The sequence below is a fragment of the Rhinatrema bivittatum genome, chromosome 17 (assembly GCF_901001135.1).
Source record: "Rhinatrema bivittatum chromosome 17, aRhiBiv1.1, whole genome shotgun sequence".
Classification (NCBI taxonomy): domain Eukaryota; kingdom Metazoa; phylum Chordata; class Amphibia; order Gymnophiona; family Rhinatrematidae; genus Rhinatrema; species Rhinatrema bivittatum.
This window is the reverse complement of record NC_042631.1, coordinates 50,116,413-50,130,822: the sequence shown is the minus strand read 5'-3', so window position 1 is coordinate 50,130,822 and position 14,410 is coordinate 50,116,413. Positions and strand designations below refer to the sequence as shown.

Below are 14,410 nucleotides of genomic sequence, written 5' to 3'. Positions count from 1 at the left end.
CAAGTTTTCTGGGTTTCTTATCTTTGGGACGACTTAGCCTTGGTTGCCTAGTTAGGCTAGGGTGTGGGTCACCTAGGTTGTTTAACGCCTAATTTTTGGGCGCATAAGTTGGACATTATATATAAAAAAATAAAGCTAGGCACACATTTCCAGCCGCCGCTCAGCGCACTGTTGGCCATAATGGCGCCTATATCTAAGAAGCCTAAGCGCCTTTCCCTTTGTACTGTCATATTAGGGCATCTCAGCAAGGAGCACCCGCTAACTTGTGCCACCGCTGTTTGGAGACTTAGGGAGAATTATCTTCCTCTGGTTTCACTAAAGCTGTTTCTTCACAGCCGGATGTAGGTCTGGGTAAAGATGACTCAGGTGGGGTGCCTGAATTTGGAACTCTCCTAACTGGTTCCTCATCAGGGGATGATAGCTCAGTGAGTATGCCTCTGGTGCCTCCTGGTTTGAAAACTTTTTCATGGGTGGAATTTTTCCAGGGGTTGCAATCTTTTTATTTTCAGGTACAGTTTTCAACCCTTTCCAATGCTCCCAGAGCAGAGGCGCAGGTAGAAACCTTGCCTGGACCATCTGTTAAGCACCAGAGTACTCCTAGAGTGGCAGCGGGACCTCCTGATAGAGATTTGAATGGCATGGATGATGATGCCGATCCTAACTCTCTTGAGGATGGTGAAATTCCTTCAGGATTAGAACCATATAGAATTATGCTACGGTTCTTTCATAAAGATGAACTGCCAACTCTGATCTTTCAGACCTTGGAAATGCTCAGGGTTCCTGGGACAGGTTCTGGGTCTGAACTGAAGAGAAATTCCATTTTCATTTCCTTGCATAAAGCCTCTTGTTTTTTCATTTTGAGTGGGGTGTCCAAGAGGCTAATTCTAAAGGGGGTTGGGTTTTGGAAGCCCTGTATGTTCTGGATCCAGTGGTAAGAGAGCGCTTATGTTTTCCGAAGGTAGGTGCACTTGTATGTGCAGTCTCCAAATAGCTGTATATGGTAACACACCAAAGAGACTATTACTCTCCCTTAAACTTAATCCAAGTAATTACAACAAATAAGGAATCCTTTTATCGTTGCTTCATAAACAATATCACATTTACTACATATAAATTCTTTAATTACATATCAATTCATAAAACAGCATTAAATATTCAACTTTTCAAACATATTATCATAACCCTTTATGTAAAGGAAGGGAGTATAATAATGGCATGGGTCAGGTGACATGTTCGGGGTGTTCGGTGTGTATGAATGTATTGGTAGTGTGTAGATTTCAGCATTTGGATAAGAAAAGAGTACATATTATTAAAGGAGATTTTTCATGTACATTTGAGAAGGTGGTATATGCTTTTGTGTACCCAGGCCGATTAATATATGTCTGACATACTAGGCGGATGATCCGTCGAAGGATTATAGAACATAAGAGTAATATTTGTATTCAGAAGGAAGGGGCTCCCCTTGTGGCCCATTGGATTAATGTGCACCACCAGATTGATGACCTGAGATTCTTTGTTATAGCACAGTGTACAGAAAGTCATTGAGGGGATGCCACGCGGTGGCTCTGGCATACGGAACAGAAATTTATTTATAAATAGAATACTGTACAACCATGGAGCCTTAATACTGAGATTGAATGGGCAGCATATTACGTGTGAGGGATACGTATTGAGATGAATGGAGGTGTAGCTAATCGGAGGTGTGTGACAAATGGAACATCGGATTGGCTGAAAGAAGGAAAGGGTAGGGTTTATTGTGATGAATAGGAGGAATACGTATGGACATGTAAGTAGTTGGAGGTGTGTGACAAATGGACAAATTGGATTGGTTGAGAGAAGGTTAGGTGTGGTTGTCAGCGGATATAAAAGGCTCTTTAAACTGAGGGAAGTAGAAGTCTTCTTCCAGTATGGTGATTCGTTGGATGAAGGCGTCTCTGAAAATGCTATCAGTAAGTAATTTGGAATATTGGGAGTTTGTTGATATTAGGTGAGGTAATGACGTTTAATGTAGCATGGATGTCTTGTTGTAGGTGGAACAATGATGGATATCTGGAGGATATTGGAGGGTAGAAAGGAATAGCGGAATAATTTGGAGATGAGTCAACTACAATTGCATAAGTGTTAGATGTGAGGTAGTGAATTATATTAAATGATTGAAATGACTAGGAAGTTGGTATATGTCATATTATTTTTGTAGAATCAAGAAGCGGTAAAAATTAATGATGTGGGACAAACGGAAGAATTTTGAAGCCAGTTTGCGATGAAAGGAGTGCTGTAGGACTGATATACTGTGAGATGTAAGTAGTATATTAATTGATTGAATATGCATTAGATGTATTAAATGTAGGGTAAAATTGGTGATATAATATTCTTGCATATTATAGGATACTATTGGACACTTGGCTCTAACGATGTGAAATTTGTGATCAGCGGAATTGTATATATTATCATGGGAATGAAGAGTGGTTAATGAAGATCATTGAAGAAGATAACCCCTGAGGAAGACATGCCAGGCGAAACAAGGGTCCTTGTAGGGAATGTGGAGATAGTGATAGATGTACTGAATGTATTAGAGTTATATTGATAATATAGAAAATAGAAAAAGCTGTAACAGGATATTGGGGAATGGTATGTATTTTAATGTATCACGTAGAGGGACAGGAAGTGTGAATGTGTGAGTGAATGAGGAATATTATTTTTAGGAGTGTATATTTAAATGGTGATGTATTAGGGTATTTATGTATATATAGTAGGTATTCAGAGTGTCATAGGATAAAGGGTTATGATAATAGGTTTGAAAAGTTGAATATTTAATGCTGTTTTATGAACAGTCTCCAAGTAGACCACTATTCCAGTGGAAGGAGGAACAACCTTGAAGGATGCTCATGATAAAAAGATTGAGTCTATCCTTAAGCAAGTATTTTAAGCAGTGGCAATGACCTTCTTGCTGTTCCTTGGTGGCGCGGTCTTGTTTGCTTTTCTCCCAGGAGGTTGATGACTCTGGGATAAGATCCAGAGCAGTTATGGAACCAGCTGCTGCCTTCTTGGCAGATGCGGGCTGTGATTTGATCCGCACTTCAGCCAGAGGGGTGGCTTCTATAGTAGTGGCCAGGTGTCCGTTATGGTTGTGAAATGGTCAGTCAATGCGACCTCCAAGGCTAACCTCACCAAATTGCCCTTTAACGGCTTGCTTTTATTTAATTTATTTATTTATTTATTTATTTATTTATTTACATGAAACAGGTGAAGAAGCACAACATAGAATGAAAACTGTGCAGTACATCAAACGGAACATAAGGCAAACTAATATGGAAGAACTGGGAAGGGAGAAAGGAGATAAATAACGTTATAGCATAATAAAGTTAAAATGTTAGAATGGGGAGCATCCTTCTTGGCTAATATGGGATGTGACCTGGTTCGCACAGCCGCCAGAGGAGTTGCTTCCATAATAGTGGCTAGATGGCAGCTGTCGCTGTGTAATTGGTTGGCTAACACTGTGTCTAAATCCAGTCTTACCAAGCTGCCTTTCAAGGGTTCTCTTTTGTTTGGCAGTGAGTTAATAAAGATGGCAACTAGATGGGGGGAAGCCCAGATCCCTCGTATGTCGGAGGATAGGAAGCCAGCTTTTTGGCCAAATCGCCGCTCTCACGACGATAGGTGATTTCTTCTTTATAGGGGAGCTTCTCAAGGATCCTGTCCTTTCGCCCCAGAAGGCCTCAAAAAGATGCAGTCTCTGGGAATGGAGCTTCTCGATCTTCTCAATGAAGGTCCGTGGACTCACCTGCTGGTGCAGGAGATAGGTGGTCATCTATCTCACTATTATCAGAGGTGGGTTCAGATCAGATCGGACCAGTGGGCCCTGGAAGTAATTTGGAATGGCTATGCTCTAGAATTTCTTTGCATTCCTCCAGATTCATTTATGATATCTCCATGCAACTCCCCTCAGAAGAGAGTAGCAGTAGACACTACATTGAGAAGGATGTTAGCCCTGAAGGCCGTGATTCCCGTACCCAGATTGTAGTGAAATACAGGCTGCTATTCCATCTATTTTGTCATACCCAAGAAAGAAGGGTTCTTTTGATCCATCCTGTATCTCAAAGGAGTCAGTCGTCATTTGTGGGCAAAGTATTTCTGCCGGAGAGTCAAATTCAAAAGTTGATTACTCAGGTTCGCATCCTGATAAGCACTGCCTGCCCAACAGTGTGGTCTTATTTAAGGGTATTGGGTTTGATGGCGGCCACATTGAAAGTAGTTCCCTGAGCAAGAACTCAAATGTGACCTCTTCAACACGCGTTGCTTTCTCGCTGGAGCCCACAGTCGCAGGACTATGCAGTAAGACTTGTCCTGCCAATAGAGGTGATTGCCCAGTTACAGTGGTAATTGCAGATGGATCATCTCAGGAAGGGAGTTTCCTTAGAGATGCCAGATTGGTTAGTGCTCACAACAGATGTGCAAGGTCACTGAAATGCCGAGGAGCGTTAGTTGAGCATCAATCTCTTGGAAGCGCAGGTGGTTCATCTAGCATGCTTACAGTTCGCCAAGCATCTAGAGACTCAGGATGTCTGGATAATGTCAGACAATATGATGCCAGAGGCCTATATCAATCATCATGGTGGAACCAAGAGTCAACAGGTGTTGGGGGAGATAGATGTTGCCCACACCATGAGCAAATCTGCTAAGCATTTCTGCTTCTCACATTGCCGGAAAGGACAATGTCAGGGCTAACTTTCTCAGCAGGAGGAATGGACTCAGGAGAGTGGAAGCTAGTGGACGAGGCTTTTCAGCTCATTGTAGAACACTGGGGCCACCCATACCTAGACTTGCTGGCGACCTCAGACAACATGAAAGTTCCATGGTTTTCAGTCACAGACAAAACCCAAAAGCACTGGGTATTGATGCTGTTGTTCAGGTGTGGCCAAGAGGCAGCTTGTTGTATGCCTTCCCACCCTGTCCCCTGTTAGGCAGGATCGTTTGGAAGATTTCAAGTCAAGCCAACACTGTCCTTTTTGTGGCTCTGGATTGGCCCCAGAGGCCATGTTATGCTGATCTTCAGAGACTGCTAATGGGAAGTCCCCTCAGGCTACTGCCTCAGAAGGATCTGTTACAGCAGGAAACCATTCTAAAAGATCCAGGTCAATTTTGTCTTATGGTTTGGTCATTGAGAGGGCTAGTTATTAAAATCTGGTTATTCGCCTGCCGTGATTTTCACTTTTCTTCAGACCAAGACATTTTCTACATCTCTGGCCTATGTTAAGAGTTTGGAGAGTTTTCGAAGCCTGGTGTACAGAGCGAGGTTCTCAGCCTCTCAAGGTGGAGATTCCTTTAATTTTGGAATTCTTACAGGATGGCCTGCATAAAGGACTGGCCCTTAACACCTTGAAGGTTCAAGTAGCAGCTCTCACTTGTTATAGGGGACGAGTTAATCTGGGCCTTTGTCTTCCCATCCCATTGTGTCTCGGTCCTTGAAAAGGAGTTAAGCATTTTTGTCCTCCTTTATGGCTTCCAGTGCCTCTGTGAGACCTTAATCTGTCCTGAATTTCTTGGCAAGTCAAACTTTTTAGCCACTGTGTGCTCTTTCCTTGCAACTATTTACCTTGAAGACAGTTTTTCTAGTGGCAATCTGTTCAGCATGTCGGGTTTCCGAGCTCCAGGATCTTTCTTGTCATGAGCCTTTTCTATGCCCTCTTTTTCTGCCAAAAGTGGTTTCGGAGTTTCATTTGAATCAGTCCATTTCCCTACCTACCTTAGACAGCGACAGAGATGAAAGTGCTAGAGTACTTGGAGGTTACTAAATCTGCATGGAAGTCTCATCGCCTGTTTGTGTTCCATGGTGGCGTCAAACAGGGTGTTCTAGTGATGCGGGAGACTATAGCCCATTGGTTTAAGGAGGCCATTATTGCCGCCTATGTGGCTGCGGAGATTCCTTTGCCAAAGCAGATTAGACCACATTCTACGAAGGCTCAGGTAGTATCGTGTGTGGGACTTTGATTATTGTCATCTGTCGAGATTTGCCGAGTGGCGATGTGGTCATCATTGCGCACGTTTTCTAAACATTTCTGCTTAGATGTTTGGACTTGGGAGGATGCTGCATTTGCGCTGGCGGTGTTGATTGGACCATGGGCAGCCCCCCGCCCTGTTCGGGAGTAGCTTTGGTACATCCCACTGGTGGGGATTGGCCTGCCTGAGTACAGAGGTAGGAGAAATTACTACTTAATTTCCTTTCCTCTAAGGCAGGCCAATCCCTGTACCACTCTGAGCTGCTGCATTTTTACCTTTGGTTTGCCTTTTGGTGCAGACATTGCAGAATGTTCTTCCTGCTATTCGTTTGAAGACTGGTAAGTGGTTTAACCAGCCCCTCAGTTTAGTGAATGTTTATTCTTTTGTCTGAGTTCAGTGTTCCCTATTGGTTGGAAGCATGAGTGGTTGATTGTTAATAATCATTTTCAAGTTTAATCAGTTTGTCCAGAGATTGGCTTTTCCAGAGGATACTTATGGGCTGATGTCAGGGCAGGACTATATATTTGTGACATCTGCTTCTTACTCTGTCTCCATCTGCTGGCAGAGGTACATAACCCACTGGTGGGTATTGGCCTGCCCTCATTAGAGGAAAGGAAACTATTAGGTAAGTAGTAATTTCTCCTTGAATGTCCTCATGAAAAAGAACACTGCTTGTAAAGCAAGTGTTCTAATAGCAGGTTTAACTTCCTCCCACTCAAAATAATTGGGCTTTAGTACTTCCCAATTGTTCTAGACTGATGTAGCAGAAAGAAAAGGAAGGAAAAATTTATACTTAGCTGATAAATTCCTTTCCTTTATTTCTGATACACCAGTCCAGAAACTCACCCAGGAAGAGAGAAACTTTATTAAAAAAATAATAATAAATTAGTCTTCAAGATCTTCAAACAGGATTTACCTCTTCTATTTCAAAAAATAAAAAAGTTGATTCTGTTTAGAGTATATTGATATTTCTGTAGATTTCAGGATGTTTTGTCGAAGGATTGCTGGCTCAATCCAGTCTGTGCTCAATGGATGTAGTAATGATGGCACAGATGAAAAAAATGCCTCTATCAACTGGATGAGGGACTAAACCCAATCGTTCTGGACTGGGGTAGCAGAAATAAAGGAAAGAAAATGATCAGATAAGTCTACATTTCTCCATATTCAGCAGGAGAAGTGCTGTGCTGAATTTTTAGCAGAAATTATCCAGGTTACTTTATACTGATAACTTTGCTTCTCGTGGGCCTACTGAATATAGACCTCTTTTATATTTAATAGCAATCTTTCATGTTAGGCAGCACTTTTTGCAAATAATTTGTGAGTTGGGCATCTCTTTTCCTAATACTAACAATTCTTTCCTTTATTGCAGTGAGGCAGAATTACCATACATACACAAACAGATCCACTGCCTAGCCCTGCTCTGGCAGATATACAGCAGGAGCCCCAAGCCCCTGCACAAACTGCAAGCCATCCTGGCCGTCACCATGCTAGTGAACTCTGCCAAAAAGTCGAGAAATGAAGCCAAGGTGGGTAACAGAAGGAGCAAAAATTGCACAAAGAGCGTCACCACATTACAAGCAATGTCAGTATCATAGAGACTGCATCAAATCAACAACATTAAGAAGTAGAGACTTACTGTATTATACCATGTTGAACCTACTAGTAAGATTCTAGAGAATGGTTAGAAAAGTCTGCCACACAGTTTTATGATGTTGCTGCATGTTTGCATAAATGATGCTAAAGTTTATATTACTGTGGGTGCCGTTTCCAATAGCATCATGCACATTAGTGTGCTTGAACTTTCTAGTAAAATTTCAAAGGGAAACTAGGCCGGCTAAGGGACTGCCTTTCTGAATTCCTCCCCACCACGTTGTACTAAAAAAAAAAGATGCATCCAACCTGGGTTGAGGAGCTCAATCTTAAGGGCTTCATACCCACAGCCCTTGTTCAATTCAAGAAAGGTGTCATCACATCAACTTCCTGTAATGTAAGCTATAAATTCAACAAAATTGTCCTGTTCCAGACAGCCAATCAGGTAGTTGTGTTCTATCTCAGTAGACCCCGACCCAGTTCTAGAAGAACTCTTAACCAGTCTCCTTTTCAGGATGTCCACAATGAATATACATAACATAGATTTGCATGTACTGCCATCATTATGTACAAATTTATCGCATACATATTCGGTTGTGGATATCCTGAAAACCAGAGTAACTAGGGGCTTTTCTATGATATGATTGAGGACTACTGTTCTATTTGAATAAGCAGGGAGGAATAGATTCATTCTTTCTATGATAGGAAGCAGTGAAACTGGACCATGTCTTATGAGGTGACTTTGAGCACTTACTGGCAATAAAGCCTCTGTCAGACCCTATACACTCACAAGTAGTTCCTACATAATGAATTGGTGAACATGTCTCAGGTAAAAAGCAGATCTTTACCCAAGACAGATCTCTTTGTTCCAGGAGAAAATCAGAGGGCAGGCTCACCTTCATCCTAATTTAGGGGTTAGGTCTTCTGTATGCATATCCTATGATACTCCTGGTTGCAAAGACCTAAGTAAAACTCAGAAGAAACCAAGAAGCTATGAGTCTGATAATCAAAAAAGAGCGCACCATAGACACTTAAGTTGGCAGAAAATAGGCACCTAACTTTAGGATCCTAAAATCAAAGCCATTAAATTTGACTGCTGTTTACTTTCGTAACTTTAGGCACCTAGCACTAAAAATCAGCACTGAGCATCTAACTTTGTTCCGCTAGCCTGACCCTTCCCTTGGCCATGCCCACTTTTTAGGTGCCTTAATTTAGGTGTTCAGATAAGCACATTTTCAGTTTGCAGGTCTAGGCTCCTATTTCCTTATTTAAGGTATCAGATCTTTTGAATCTTAGTCTGTATTAGGGATGTGAATCGTTTTTGAACGATTAAAATTATCGTCAGATAATTTTAAAATCATCCAAAATCATTAGAGTGCACGATACAATACAAATGCCCCCGATTTATCATCAGGGGCATTTGTATTGTATCGTTAAATAGGGCACGGGAATTATTTGGGGGAGGGCGGGAAAACCGGCATACCAAAACAACCCCTAAACCCACCCCGACCCTTTAAAACAAATTCCTTACTTTCCCCCACCCTCCCGAACCCCCCCAAAATGTTAAATTACCTGGTGGTCCAGTGGGGGGGGGGTCCCGGCGTGATCTCCTGCTCTCGGGCCATCGGCGCCATTTTGGCTGCCACTAATTAAAATGGCGCCGATGGCCCGATAAAAAAAACAAACCCACCGGACCCTTTAAATCGACCCCCGACCCTCCCGATCCAATTCACATCGCTAGGGAGGCCCGACCCTTTAAATCGATCCCCCACCCTCCCGATCCAATTCACATCGCTAGGGAGGCCCGCGCCGCTAAAAAAAAAAAAACAAAAACCACCCGACCCTTTAAATCGATCCCCCAAAACCTTTTAAAATTACCTGGTGGTCCAGGGGAGCCTCGGGGAGAGATCCAGGGGGGCCTCGGGGAGAGATTTTGCGGCATCAGCTGTTCTAAAAAAAAAAAAGTGGCGCCGATGCCCCTTTGCCCTTACCATGTGACAGGGTATCCGTGCCTTTGGCCGGCCCCTGTCACATGGTAGGAGCACTGGATGGCCGGCGCCATCTTTAAAGATGGCGCCGGCCACTTTACTCATCAGCCGGCCATCCAGTGCTCCTACTATGTGACAGGGGCAGGCCAATGGCACGGATACCCTGTCACATGGTAAGGGCAAAGGGGCATCGGCGCCATTTTTATTTTTTTTTAGAACAGCTGATGCCGCGAAATCTCTCCCCGAGGCCCCCCTGGATCTCTCCTCTCCCCGAGGCCCCCCCGGATCTCTCCCCGAGGCCCCCCTGGACCACCAGGTAATCTTAAAAGGTTTTGGGGGGGTCGATTTAAAGGGTCGGGTGGTTTTTTTTTTTTTTTAGCGGCGCTGGCCTCCCTAGCGATGTGAATTGGAATCGGAAACGATTCCAATTCACATATCTTAACGATCAGATTCCCCCCCTCCCCCAGCCGAATCTGATCGTTAAGACGCTCTGGCACACGATTCACATCTCTAGTCTGTATGATTCTAATAGCTCTTCTTTGGCTGAAACAGATTTGGTTTCCACTTCTTCAGGAGTTATCAGTCTGGAAGCCAATTCAGTCAAGGAATTCCCCAGCTCTAATTATGTAGAATCAAGGAATGGCTCTCCATCCCAACATTCAACCTCTGGTCCTCACAGCCTGCATGTTAAAAGCAAGATAAATTACTCCTTAGGTTTCTCCAATGAAGTGTCTAAAGTTCTCCTAGGAAGAAATCCATCAGAAACTCTTATAGGTTGAAGTTGAGGAGAATTGACATCTGGTATAAAGACAAGACCCTAGATCCTTCTCTTTACCCACACGAAAACTGCTTGAATGCCTTCTTCATTTTTCAGGGTCCAGTCTAAATCCCATTTCTGTTAGGGTTCACTTTAGTGGCAGCAACAGCATGTAGAAGGAAACCCTATCTCTGCACAGCCCTTAGTTGTGAAATTCATTTGGTGTATACTTCAATTGAAGCCTCTTATCAAGCCACCCACTGTATCATGGAACCTCAACATGGTTTTTACCCAGCTGATGAAAGATTCTTTTGAACCTGTGGCCCCTTGTTGGTTAAAGTACCTGACCTGGACATTCATATTTTTGGTGCCAGTAACTTTAGACTGCAAACTTGCTGAGCTCCAGACCATAGTGACTGTGATAGATTGAAAGATGTGCCAAGGGAAATGTAAAGATTGAGCAAATCTTTAAATTTCCCTTGGCCGAGGTTGTTTGAGGCAAATCAGCATGTATTAAAGTGGTTGCCTATGAGAACTACATTTCCCATAATCCCTAACAGTTCCTAGATAGATTTGATTAGGGATCAGATGGAGGCAGGGTAGAGTCATCTGTTTGTAGTAGTAGGCTGGCAGATGAAATAAGAGGTAGCCTGGTGTTTGCCAGAAAGAGCAGGAGAAGAGAAGCAAGAAAAAGTGAAGAGAAGGCTGCTTCTTCAGCCTCAGGCTCAGTGGAGTCTGACACTGAGGAGGAAGCAGAAACAGAGGAGGAACTCAGAGGGTGCAGTGTCATTAACATTAATGTATACTGCAAAGCTGGGTATTTAAAACTCAGGCTGGAATGCCTGCAGTAATTGGAATCTGGTAAGGAATTCTGTGGGCAGGTATTGCAAACTGTGGCTTTATAACTCTGCAAAGATGCCGCTAACTTGAAGCGATAGTTACTGTTCATTGTAAACCGGGGTGATATGTATATTATACAGGAACCTCCGGTATATAAATCCTTAAATAAATAAAATAAATAAATAAAAGATGCAGTTCAGCTCTGAGGGTGCAGTGTCACTAATTAGCATTAATGTGTGCTGCATGGCTGCAGTGCTTACTGTAACTGGAACCTCAGAAACTCTGGCCTGGAATCTGTTTAGATTTATCAACCCAAAGTTAGTAGACGTGCTGAGCTCTTTTTACCCTGTGCTTTTAAAAAACTGTAGTGTAATGCTGTTTTTCTGTGCTTGTGAAAAATGCTGTATTGAAAACTCCATTATTGGAAGAGGGGGAGATTCCTCCAGATACTGAGTCTTATAGAACTAAGCTTCGGCTTTTTCACAGGGACAAGATCTCTGGTTTAATTTTGCAGACCTTGAAAGCCCTTGGGTGTGAGGACACCTTGCAAGGATCCGAAAAAAAACCCTGTAATGGTTAGCTTGAGCAAGGCATCCTGTTTTTTTCATAAGAACATAAAATATGCCATACTGGGTCAGACCAAGGGTCCATAAAACCCAGTATTCTGGATCCAACAGTGGCCAATCCAAGTCACAAGTACCTGGCAAGTACTTAAATATTAGATAAATTGCAATCTACTATTGCCTATTAATTACCATAATAGCAGTTCATAGATTTTTCCTCCAGGAACTTATCCAAACCTTTTTTAAACTAGTTACACTAACTACCGTAACCACAACCTCTGGCAATGAATTCCAGAGATTAACTATGCACTGAGTGAAAAAGAATTTTCTTCAATTTGTTTTAAAGGAGCTACTTGCTAACTTCATGGAGTGCCCCCTATTTATTTATTTATTTATTTATTTATTTAATTTTATATACCGGCAACCGTTTGCACATCGTGCCGGTTTACAAGTAACTTACAAAAAAGATATATAGGCGTAGCCTTTACAGAGAACGGTGTATAACATAAACGCAGTAACAGAATAAATAACTAAATAACTAAGGGAGGGATGGAGGGGGGTAGTCGAGACAAATGGGGGGGCAGGGGGAGGGTGCAAACAGACACATGGGGATAAGATATGAATTGGGATTCGAGGGAGAAATATGTACACTTGTTATATACAAAAATTGTATGAATCATTAGAGGGGGAGGGTATTGGGTGTAGGACCTGAACGGGGGATGTGGGAGAGAGATGAGGGTTGGGCTAGCATGTTAGTTGGTGGAGCTGATGAGGAAAGGGGGTATGCTTGGAGGAAAAGCCAGGTTTTGAGTTTCTTTTTGAAAGTAGGTGTGGAGGTTTCGGTACGTAGGTCATGAGGCATAGAGTTCCAGAGGGAGGGGCCTGCAAGGGAAAGGGCTCTATTGGTGGTGGAGATGAGTCTAGTGGATTTTATGGAGGGGGGGATAAGGGTTCCACGGAGGGAAGCACGGGTGGGTCTTGTGGAGGTACGAGGGAGGAAGGGTGGGTTTAGCCAGTTGTAGTGTTCGTTAGTAATACTTTTGTGGATGAGGGTGAGGGTCTTGTAAATAATTCGTGAGTGAATGGGAAGCCAGTGGAGATCAATGAGGGTGGGAGTGATGTGGTCTTTCTTATTGACATTGGTGAGGATACGAGCAGTAGCGTTTTGGAGGAGTTGTAGAGGTTTGATGTGGGTAGAAGGGAGTCCAAGTAGGAGAGCGTTGCAGTAGTCAATTTTCGAAAAAATTATGGATTGGAGTACTGTACGGAAATCGGAAAAGTAGAGAAGGGGTTTTAGTTTTTTGAGGGTTTGTAGTTTGAAATAGCAGCTGCTAAGGATAGATTTGATATATGGTTTGAAGGTTAGTTGGTTATCAAGTATAACACCCAGGTTTCTTGTGTTAGAGAGAAGGTTGGGGGAATGGAGGGTGGAGAGAGTGGGTGTGGCTGCATGTCTAGAGGAGATGAGGAGGAGCTCAGTTTTTTGCGGATTGAGGGCTAGGTGCATGTCAGTGAGGAGCTGGTTTATTGAGGCGAGAATGGTGTTCCAGTTTTGGATAGCAGTGAGCACAGAGTTTTTGAAAGGGATGAGGATTTGCACATCATCCGCATAGATGAAATGTGTGATACCAAGGTTGGAGAGGAGGTTTGTAAGGGGGAGCATGTAAATGTTAAATAAGGTGGAAGAGAGGGAGGATCCTTGGGGAACGCCACAGTCGAGATTAACAGGAGGGGATGTAAAATTGTCTGTGAGGACTGTGTAGGTACAGTTTTGGAGGAAGGACTTTATCCAAGAAAGAGCAGTACCTGAAATTCCTATACTGATGAGGGTGTTGATGAGGATGTTGTGATTTACGGTGTCAAAAGCGGCGGAAATATCTAGCATGGCAATGAGGTAGGAGTTACCGGCATCCATTCCTTTGATGATTGTATCTGTAAGGGAGAGGAGTAGGGATTCCGTACTAAGGTGTTTTCGGAAACCGTATTGTGTTGGTCGGAGTATATTGGATTGTTCCATGTATTCAGAGAGACGGGAGTTTACTAGTTTCTCAATGACTTTGGAGAGGAAAGGGAGATTGGAGATAGGACGGAGGTTAGATAGATTGGAGGGATCAAGGGAGGGTTTTTTTAGAATGGGTTTGACCACAGCTTGTTTCAGGGAGTTAGGGACCAGGCCGTGTTCCAGGGAGCAGTTCACGATTTTGGAGAGTGTGGTGGCTATTGTTTTAGGAATAGCGAGAAGAAGTTTAGTTGGGATGGTTTCCGAGGGATGGGAGGAAGGTCTCATCTTTTTTAAGATGTTCTCTATTTCTAGAGTTGAGGAGGGTTCAAGCGAAGGGAGGATGGTGGGTGTGTGTGGGGTGGGGGGGGGTTATGTTGTTGGTGTTGGGGGAGTTTTTGGTATTAGGGATGAACTTGGCAGTGATGTTGGATATTTTGTTCTTAAAGAAGAGGGCAATTTCATTGCATCGGGTCTGTGTGGAGGGGACTTGGGGTGTAGACATGTTGGGTTTGGTGAGGTCTGAGACTAGGGTAAATAGTGCCTTTGGGTTGAATTGGAGGTGGTGAATTTTTTTGGCATAATATTCTTTTTTGGTTGTTTGAATGGCGTTTCTGTATGTGTGCATAAGTTTGTAATAGGTGGTTTTTGAGGCAGGAGAGGGGTGTTTGCGCCA

General features: G+C 43.1%; 1 protein-coding gene across 1 annotated transcript in view; it reads left to right on the top strand.

Moving 5' to 3' along the window:
- Positions 1 to 14,410, top strand: part of LOC115079136 (adenylate cyclase type 10-like) — a 621,147-nt gene that overhangs the window by 489,848 nt on the left and 116,889 nt on the right. Inside the window, exon 29 of the mRNA XM_029582255.1 lies at positions 7,367 to 7,523. Coding sequence (XP_029438115.1) covers positions 7,367 to 7,523 — 157 coding nt within the window. The remainder of the gene's footprint in view (positions 1 to 7,366; positions 7,524 to 14,410) is intronic.